Source organism: Argentina anserina, chromosome 5 (genome assembly GCF_933775445.1).
Source record: "Argentina anserina chromosome 5, drPotAnse1.1, whole genome shotgun sequence".
In the NCBI taxonomy this organism is placed as follows: domain Eukaryota; kingdom Viridiplantae; phylum Streptophyta; class Magnoliopsida; order Rosales; family Rosaceae; genus Argentina; species Argentina anserina.
The window spans coordinates 6,130,799-6,140,853 of NC_065876.1; the positions used below are offsets into that span (position 1 = coordinate 6,130,799).

A 10,055-nucleotide genomic window follows, 5' to 3' on the forward strand; every position below is an offset into this window, starting at 1 on the left:
ATCGCAGCTTCCGTTTCTTCAGTGCCATGTTTCAGCATTTCATAAGTAGTTAGAGACGATTTGACTGACAACCATGCAAATTAAGTCTCTTGGCCAGAATTTTGTTTCATTCCGCAGACTATATCTGTAGCTGGAAAATGATATGATCAATAGCCCTTGAAAGTTCAAAGAAGGTTTCCTGCATTGCCACTTCCCCATTCGAGACCTAAATTATATCCACCGTCGAGCATTGTTCCTCCAATAACATCTTATACATGTTTTCACTGTCCATGCCTTGCTCACAATCACTAAAATCGTTTTCTCTGCATCCACTCATCCTGGTTTAAGGGTCTATAAGCTTATTCCCATTACTTATGGAGCGGACAATGACATTAACGACTTGAAGAAACCTTGCAGTCTGAACTACATGATTTAGTTTGTACCAAGCAATGAAAAATATAGATCCACAATTATTACTTCCTACATTCTAATTCATTAAAGGCTGCAACGAAGTTACCATATATCATCTGACCAGAAACGATAATGCAGCTCATTTGAGGGGCATAAACTAGCCAAACGCTAAAACAACTAGAATATTACTCCATAACAGCAACTCCTCCAGCAGCCTTTAGTTTCTCAATCATGTCATTTGCTTCCTCTTTGGTAAGCCCTTGTTTGAGCACACAAGGTGCCTTCTCGACAAGATCTTTCGCCTCCTTCAATCCTAGACTGGTAAAAGCCCGCACTTCCTTGATCACCTTGATTTTCGCAGACGCTTCAAACTTCTCCAATTTGACATCAAAAGCAATTTTCTCAACCTTCTTCTCCTCACCCTTTGACGCACCAGCAGCCCCTCCCTGTGGACCTAAATCCACCCCTTCCACTGAAATGGGCTGAAACTGCGGCAGCTTTAGGCTCTCCACCAGTGCAGGACCAAGTTGACTCCTTTCTGCAGGAGCCAGTGCCGCAATTCTTTCAGCAAGCTGAACAATCTTATCGGAGGGTGGGGGTCTAGGACCATAGGGGTTATAAACTTCCGGATATTTGTACCGTATCGGCTTCGACTTAGGCTCCCTCGGAACAAAATCGTGTTGGAACGCACGAACTTGCAAATGACCAGTTGCTTTAGGCAGCATGTAACGAGCACGAAAGGATCTGGCAACTGCAATAATCCTCATGATTCAGGGCCAGTGAGAACAATGCCTCATACGAGTTCCAACAACTTGAACTGCCCGAACTATGTTGGCAACTCTCTCTCTCTCTCTCTCTCTCTCTCTCTCTCTCTCTCTCTCTCTCTCTCTTCTGCAGAGAAAGAAAAGGATCAAACTTGAGTCAGCAAAGCCCAGATCGTTGCTTTTTCACAGCACAATGTCTCATTAAAACGTCTTACCAATCAAAAATCCAATCTTTGTGCATATACCATACGTCAATGAGTCAACATATAGATTTAGCAGTTTCATTGGGGAATTTACAGAAACAGGTGGTGGTGTGCAGAATTGAACCAGATGTAAGCGGCCAGTACAAAACAAACAAAATTGCTGGGAAAGAAACAAACTACTCTACGGTTACAAAGCGATTCCAAAGCTAAAACCCAACCTCTTTCTCACTGGGTTCATCAACAAAAACACAAATACATAAAAGAGCCCGGAAAGAATATATAAGATTTAAGAAAACCCATGTAGGAGAAACTCACCGTCGGGTTAACAGCCGCCAAATCCAACAGAGAGAAATGAGGGAAAGAGAGCAGAGACGAGAGAGAGATATAGGCTCTTCGGGTCGGGTTACGGTGATCTTATTTTACTTCCTTTTGGGCCTTTAACTCCCCACTCTTTTATTGTCCGGCCCAATTATGCAAAATGGATTCTGATATATAAAGTCGGGAGGGCAATTTTTGGTAGCCAAACCCTAACTCGTTGGCAGGCAATGGTGAAAGTCAGGCAGCAAGAAAAGACCGATGGGCCTCAAGTCGTCAAAAGATGAGCCCAAGGGAAGCAAGAGAAAGGGAGAAAATAATTTTTACCCGAGGATGAAGAACCAAATAGCACCATGGATCGAGGAGGATCCATGCATGCATCTTATTCCCACAAGATTAATTAGTGAGTGTTCTATAGCTAGTCATGATCGGAACCGTACGTGGAGCACTTGACGAGGAGGATGTATATGCGCGAGTATTGTAGGTTATGTAAGTTTCTCAGCGAAGAACCCTGTCCTATTACTTGGCGCGCGCTCGGACTCACCCCCGCTAGCTTGTTAAGTGGACAAGAATACCATCGCCAGATAATGCAGATATAGAGGTTTGGCTGATTTATCTTTCTTTCCCTAGCCATATCAGAGCTCGCGTCTAATATATGGTTACGTTCTAACTTGTAGATACAATGAAACTTGAAACAATAGTCCGGCTTTCATCGATCGAAAGGGCTTTGGTCTCATTTTAATTTCTACATCTCACGAACATCTATAAATTAACTGTAAAGCATGCCAAGTTCCTAACCGCGAAGCACAAAGCATATTCAAGTTATAACTTAATCATAATTCATAAAGAGGAGTTTTTACACTAAAAAGAGAATAGTGTATCAGTCTCGGTACCGGTAGTCCGGTACTACAAAAACAAAATCTTTGACCTTTAAATTAACGTCTTGCTTGCCTGCACTAGCTTGTAAAGTTTCAGCCAAGACTAAGAGTACAACAAAGTAGGAGAAAGAACCAAAGAAACAAAAGTACAAACTAGTAATCATAAACAATGAATCCACCAAAGCAAGGCAGTACTCATTTTTGGACTCTCCAGGTTCTCATTCACACACACTCCTTGTTAAATGATTACTTCACTAAGTCAATAAACAACATGAAAGGACTGGAGTACCTTAATTACAATTTACATGAAAGGACTGGAACACCTTCATAACAGAAAGAAATTGAAACCATTTTCAACGAAGGCATACATATTCATATACGAAGAAACTAGTAGTACGTGGTTGAGTAATTAACCTACACTCTTTGATTAATGCAAATAATCATAACTGATCAAATTAAAGTCACTAATCACACAAATAATTAGTAATTTCATTAGACTAATGAGTTCGTCGCAGATGGCCCGTAGTTGTTCATCACGCCTGTCCATGATCCCAGACCATTGAGGTACCCATATGATGATTCTTTTCCGGAATCGGAACAGCCCTGGTCTTGCCACTCAAGAGACAAGAGCTTAGTGTTAGGCTTCACGTCATGAATGTCAGTTTGATGATGCTGTTGATCCTCATTCGCTTCATATGGCAACATTAACCTTTGGCAAGTGTCCATGAAATTAGTTCCATTGTTATTCCCATGATGATCAAGAGACATTGAACCAAATGGACTTGAGCAAAAACCATGGAAGCCAGATTCTAATCCATGAGCAGCGGCCATATTGCTAAGGCCACCTACCATACCCAAACTATCACCACCACCACCCATGAAATCATAGTTCCTAGAATTCCCCACAATAGCTTCCAACTTGCTCTCCATGAAATCAATTGGCCTCAATTGATTCGAATTCTCCAGCATTCCATTGATGTTCCCGTACCTTCCATCCATAAAACTAGGGTTTCCTGTCCCTTGAGCACCAAGCATCAAGTTATTGAGATGCGAAAGCTGCATCTGGTCCGGGAACGAAAGCTGTAGATCAGTACGGTTGTGATGAGAAGACGAAGATGACGACCCGAGATGGCTAGGGTTCATCGAGGGGGTGTGATCTTCATTAGGTTTCTTCGAAGCAACCTTCTTGTTCTTTCTACAACCACCACCGACAGGAATGTTTCTGAGTGTACCTCCTTTGGTCCAGTACCTTCTACAGGTCTTGCAAAAGTACCTAGGCTGAGAGAGACTGTAGTTATTGTAGTAGCAGAACTTGGTGTGGGTGGAGTCGCACCTCGGGCACTTGAGGGATTGGTCATGAGGTGGCCTCAGCCTTCTCTCTATCAAGGGCCTTGAGCACGTTAGAATGTCGCCGGATAGTGGTGAAGAAGAGTCCATCGGAGAATGGTCCTCATGAATCGAGCCCTGAAATGGATTTAATAAACACATAGAGATTGCGTCAGAATTATTGTTCTAACACAAAATCTACGGGACAAGACATTCTTTGTCCTTTGAGATAAATATCTAGTAATCAAATAATGCTAGGATTTGACATGTTAGACGTACATGACCAATAATTTATCAAGACATTCTTGTTGAATTACCAAGATGGGTTTCTTTTTTTTTTTTTTCCATATTTAGCTTTTCTCTCTTTATAATTGTTTCCATATTTGGAAGTAACATCCAGCTTAACTTGAACTTCTCCCTTGTCATATTTGAGCTATGTCTCAAAATTTAATTGTGCAAGAGAAAACAAAAATTAGAAAATTTGGCCTAAAAGATGTATCTGGCCAATACCTTTCTGGTGTTTATGAATGTTGTAAACTTGTAATACGAGATCAGCTAAAACCATTTCCATGCATATACATTGTATTTGTATTAAGCGTCTTCGAATTCTCTATGACATTTCTGAGCATATTACTACATTTCACGATCAATGAGCGATCATATACAGAGTACTTGTCGATCTAGTACATAACTCTGGAGCTGGAGGATCATGTTCTAAGCATCAGATCTTAACAAAGCAATTAGAATGTATTAAGGTGATCGATGGACCGTACCTGAAGCCAGTCAGCTGAATCCATGCAAACTTGAAGAGAATTATGACTCATCACACAAAGCGAACTAATTAAATCCAGATGATTGATGAACAAGAAGAATCAGCAGCTGGAACAAACTACCAAAGCTTTTCCCTTCATACACACTTCATCTCATTCTCTTAGTTAGATCAAATAATTAGCTCTCAGTTTCACTAGGTAAAACTTCTACTACTATCTGTGAGATGAGAGAGAGAGAGTAGTAGTAGTAGTAGTAGTAGAGGGAAGTGATGGAGGAGATGAGAGAATGATGTGTGAGTGGGGGGTTGGACTGGGGGAGCTATAAGAAGGGAAGATAAAGGCAGTGGGGAGAGAGAGAGAGAGAGAGAGAGAGAGTGTGTGTGTGTGTGTGCGCGCGCGCGCTAGCTCTCTTATGCTCTGCTAAGCTCAGCTCGCTGTTTCAAGGTTTAGGGTGTAAACACCGTCGGTAGCAGAAGGAGTGAGCCCCCACCGTGTCTGCACAAGGCTCAACACAGGCCCCACATCTGAGCTCAGCTTGACTAGCTAACACTCCTGCTGGTTGAAACAAACGGCGGTGATGGACGTCAGGGTTGTTGGGATGGGACAAAACGGGCCGTCGATGCTGATAGTGCAGACGTCATACAACACGGCATGATCGTCACACCAAATATAGTGACACGGTGACAGAAGCTAGGAGAGTGAAAGAGAGGGATAAGAGAATATTTGGGTCCTCGATAAAGATTGCTAGCATACCGAAAGAGCACTCCAAATTGCGGGTCCAAATTAAACCAGTAGGACCTCAACGTTTTCCTCCTCCTACAAGCAAGGGATAGATTCCCCCTCCTCCCGCCCCACCCCACCCCACCCCACCCGTTAGTCACGTGACATTACCCTCTTCTAGCTAGGGCTCTTCGGCACTTGATCGATAGTATTAGGTTTTACTCTGCTCATTGTATTCGTTCACAGTTTGTTTGTATTTCCAAAGAGTTCCTTACTCGGATCCACCTAAAAGAACTTGTCCATCTATCGTTCCATTTTTCCAGTAAGATGTTACTAAAATTGCTCAAAATAGATAGTACATATACTTCAAAAATTAAATCATATTATTGAGAATGCAAGGGTCTATATAATAGGATTCCTTCATTTACTTGAGTTGATGGTAAATTCAATTACTCAAATGAAAAGCTTGGCGGGAATATAGCTAGCTCTCATCGATCACATCATTGTGAAATCACTAGATCGAGGATGCTCCATCTTGGCTTGCTAGCCATTAGGAAGCTCGAGGTTGGCAGCGTGAAGAAGACACTCGAAATCGCGAGGGGGTCCAAAGTACAGAGAGAATAAAGCGACTTGTGTTGTTTGGTTGTTCCCACGTTATTTTCACCGTACACCGAACAATGAATCTATATATCCGGCTAGCTAGCTCTATCGATCTGATCTGCATGTTATTCAGTTATTCATAGTAATCATTTCCTTTTAATTTCATTCAAGACCATTTAGGGTTTATTTTCTATTATCGTCTCAATATTGAGACCAGAACATCGATCAATCGATTCAATCCTTCTCTAATGTTTAACAGGGTTCTCGATCAAGGACTTCATTTATTGATCGTTTTGTTCCTTTAATTTTCTTTGTAAACCAAAGAAGCCAAAGAAACTTTCATTACTTTGTGAGGACCTTGCATGCGGGGTTTTCAAAGTAAGTAATCATTTGCTAAATTTTGAGCAATCAAGGACCACGAACAGGCCCAGCCCTGGGCTTGCCCCATCAGGCGGCTACCTAGAGCCCCTAACCCAGGAGGCCCCGAAAGAAAAACAGGTCTGTTTAAATGACATTATTATTTATATATAGGTGAAATAGAGAGATAAATTTTGGGATTTATAAACGTAAAAAGAACTGTGTTCTTGTTGATGTAACGAAGTAGAAGGTTAGATTTAGTTTCCAACAAATTTGGGAAATAGAGAGAACAATGTCAATTCCAATTCAACGTGTGGGTAAGTGATCATATCTGCAAATTTCAATTTTTTTGAGTCAAATATGTTTATGGTTTTTCTTAATTTATGGTATGTGTGTTGTTGATTGATCAATGATTTGCCGATTGTGTCTTTGTGTGATCATATGAATCATCCTTATTTCTTAGTTGTCATCTTTTTTTATCCGGTTCATCATCAATTCGGTAATTACTTTGAGTAAAAATTTATTTTTCTCCCACCACCATCATTATGGTTACAAAAGCATTGGGTATAGTAACTATAACTTCAATAAACTATTATGTTTTGCAGCTTATTTCAATCATTAGAAGAAAAAATTGTACCTACATTTTTTGTAAGGAGACCCCATTTTTTCATTTCGCATGTAGCGCCCAAATTCTCAGGGCCGGCCCTGACCACGTAGAGACTATCTTTTCGTGTATCTGTAATTTCACTCATAGATGAATCAAAGTTCAATCACAAAATGCAATCAACCAAGTTTCACGTGTAATAAGAAGTTCTCAGAATTTTGTGTCAAGTATAACCTTCATTCACAAGCAAATATATAAATTATAAAACAAAGAAACTTATCAGTTACTGTTCCGCTTCCAAATTCTATGTGTCTGGCTCTGTGATCTTCATGGAACACGTTGTAAAGTGCAGGAGATAATTATCAAGCATTGTTGATTATAAATTATAAGTAGCGCGTACAAGTAGGATCTACAGAAAATATACTACATATTATTCTGCATTTCTTTTCTTCTCCGGGGTTCATAAATCTTGTTCTGGATTTTCCACATGCCATGCACTATCTACATGTTGAATAGTCGATAAAGAAAGAACCATAGCTAGAGAGACAGGTCACTTTTGTGTCATCAATTTAACATATACAAGTACGTCGGCATGTTAATCTTGAGCTTCAAGCTTCTCCAAAACCTACCCCCTTAAATCCATAATCTTATCTCTTCTTTATGCACATATTGCTTTGTCGATCTCCGATCCTTTCTTTTCTCTTACAAATTACAATCTAAATAAAGGGTTTGGAAAGGACACTACACTTGATTATCATCACAAAGTTGATTCTTAAATTCTCTTAACATCTTTATACCTCTTCTTTTATTTCAAACCAAAGAATGTCAATCATGAAATGGAATGTTGGTGTCTCCTTAAACACGGTTCAAGATTGAGTTCAAATTCAAATTTCATTCCCATACTACTATACTATACGTCTATACCAAATACCAAATAGTTTCTCAACCATTTCTAGCATTTGATCACATTGGGGTGGTCCTCTTGATCATGATGGTCGAGCTAGCATAGCATAACCTCGTTATCGGTGCAGTCAATCAGGTTCTTTTGAGCCAAGAGGCGATGGGTCACTAGTATGAGTTCTGTCGATCCCCAAGTCTTTTAGGGCACATGTAAGCTAATGATGCATAATGTATTCGATGCCAGAACCCCCAACTTGGTTTTGGGACCATAAAATTAAACACCGTTCCTATAATTGATTGGAAAAGTTTTCTAGATTTCAGTGCACGATCTTCTTGGTTTTCGATCTGGCATTTTTTAGTATCGAGTGTTCCAAGTATCCTCAGCAAAGATATGTAATTAATGTAAATGGTAAATCTTCTATGTATATTTTTATGTATATTTTGGTTAAGTGTGGGATTTATTTGATCGATGATGCGTGTGATCTGCATGTAAACTTAAATCAGTAAAATGTACGTAGTAAGCACCTAGTAAATTATTGGTTTTCCTTCAATTATATACTATTGCATCATAGCAAAGGCACGTAATTAGACTTTTGTAGTGTCAACCTGTCGAGAGTTCATTTTCTCAAAATCAGGCATACATATTGAGAATGTATATAAGATGCTGATCAGCTAAATTTAAAAGTATTGTGAATGTATATATTAGAAAAAATATATATATATATATATATATATATATATATATATATATATATATATGTCCGCACAACCCTTAAAACACAGACGTCTCTGCGTTTTCAACCACTCGGCACCGATGGCGGAGATTCTCTTGCCGGATGAACAACAATGGCATGTTGGTATGCATTTCCATGAAAATAAAAGAAGATCAAGAATCAAAGGTTTGGGCAACTATAATGGCAGAAACTTCAAGCTCAATCGAGTTAGCTACAAACTGGTTTTGTTGCGACTCCACCATGGAGAATAAGTTTTATATTGATGGTTGTTGTTCATCCGGTAAAAAATCGCCGCCATCGGCGCCAAGCGGCTGAAAACGCATAGACGTCCGCACTTTAAGGGTTGTGCGAACATCCACTCTTGATCGCCCCTATATATATACATATTGAATTCGATGACTATGATGAGTATATAATAACTCCGGTAGTGTTAGCTTCTTCATGCATGATTCCTTAGCTTGGTGATGAAGTTTGAACTCAGAATTCCTTCGTCAACATCCATGCTTGCCTTTTATAATGTAATAACCAATACCGCCAATGTATCATCTCGGTCAAGATGAAATGGTGTAATGCAGTAGTCTGCTACAAAAGAACACCAAGGTCAGAGTCTTAATCGCATGCGCGACACTTCCAACTGTGCCTGCGGCGCAGCCACGCAGGAAATAGATTGTTAAACAAACAACAAAACTGACGAAGAAGAATCCGAACATGGGTCGGTGGACAAGATCTTAAGCCCCCGACGTATTTATCTGTCTGGACCTTACTGCATGCTCAACTCCTTTTGTTCTGTAGCTATATATGTGTGTACGTATCTCTTTGTATTATTGTCTATACATGCCGACCGTACGTCCCTCTTACATGCATCATGCTTTATGGCCTTTTCGACCTTAATCAGCAAGTCCAATCAAATAGGCCTAATTAGCTAGTTAAATAAATTAATTAGTGATTTACATACATCTATACATACTGCATACATCATCAGGATCATGTATATGTAGGCATATAGCTTTCATCGGATTGAGACATTATATTGAGTGATCGATTGATGTACACAATACATTACGCGATTGGAAAATTTGTACTATTATCTTCGAGCAAATCTAATGATTCTAACGACAAGCAAGCATGCATGCAGTAGTACCTGAATAAAATCCCAATGAGTAGCTCCATACCAATATAAGAATACCTGAGTTCTGCTATAATCTGGATGTTGATCCATATACCATGAAAACTGTATATCCTTGTTTTGTTTTTCAACGACAAGTTGTTCGATGATCAACTTATTATGAGCATATACAATCCAAGGTTTTTACGAGGTGAAAATTCCTTTCGAACTTTTTATCTGTTCAAACATAAACCCATTCTTCTTTATAAATGTCGAGAGCCTCAGGTTTTTCGAAGATTTCTTGTCACACGCTCATATTGGCTGATAATTAACTAGGTTTATACTGAGCAAAGCTCTTGGGTACGAAGTACGAACAACGTATTGGGCCA

The 10,055-nt window shown here is 39.7% G+C and overlaps 2 protein-coding genes across 2 annotated transcripts; both read right to left on the bottom strand.

Annotated features, from left to right (window-relative positions):
• Nucleotides 1-108: 108 nt before the first annotated feature.
• Nucleotides 109-1,289, bottom strand: LOC126793762 (uncharacterized). Its single transcript, XM_050520379.1, has one exon. The coding sequence runs from the start codon at nt 1,155-1,157 to the stop codon at nt 576-578; it is 582 nt and encodes a 193-aa protein (XP_050376336.1). The 5' UTR covers nt 1,158-1,289; the 3' UTR covers nt 109-575.
• Nucleotides 1,290-2,703: 1,414 nt separating this feature from the next.
• On the bottom strand, nt 2,704-4,923 carry LOC126794557 (dof zinc finger protein DOF5.6). The gene is made up of 2 exons (XM_050521304.1): nt 4,650-4,923; nt 2,704-4,014 (listed from the first exon to the last, which is right to left on the bottom strand). Exons 1-2 carry the CDS (start codon nt 4,698-4,700, stop codon nt 3,043-3,045), a joined length of 1,023 nt encoding a protein of 340 aa, XP_050377261.1. The 5' UTR covers nt 4,701-4,923; the 3' UTR covers nt 2,704-3,042.
• Between the last annotated feature and the right edge of the window lie 5,132 nt (nt 4,924-10,055).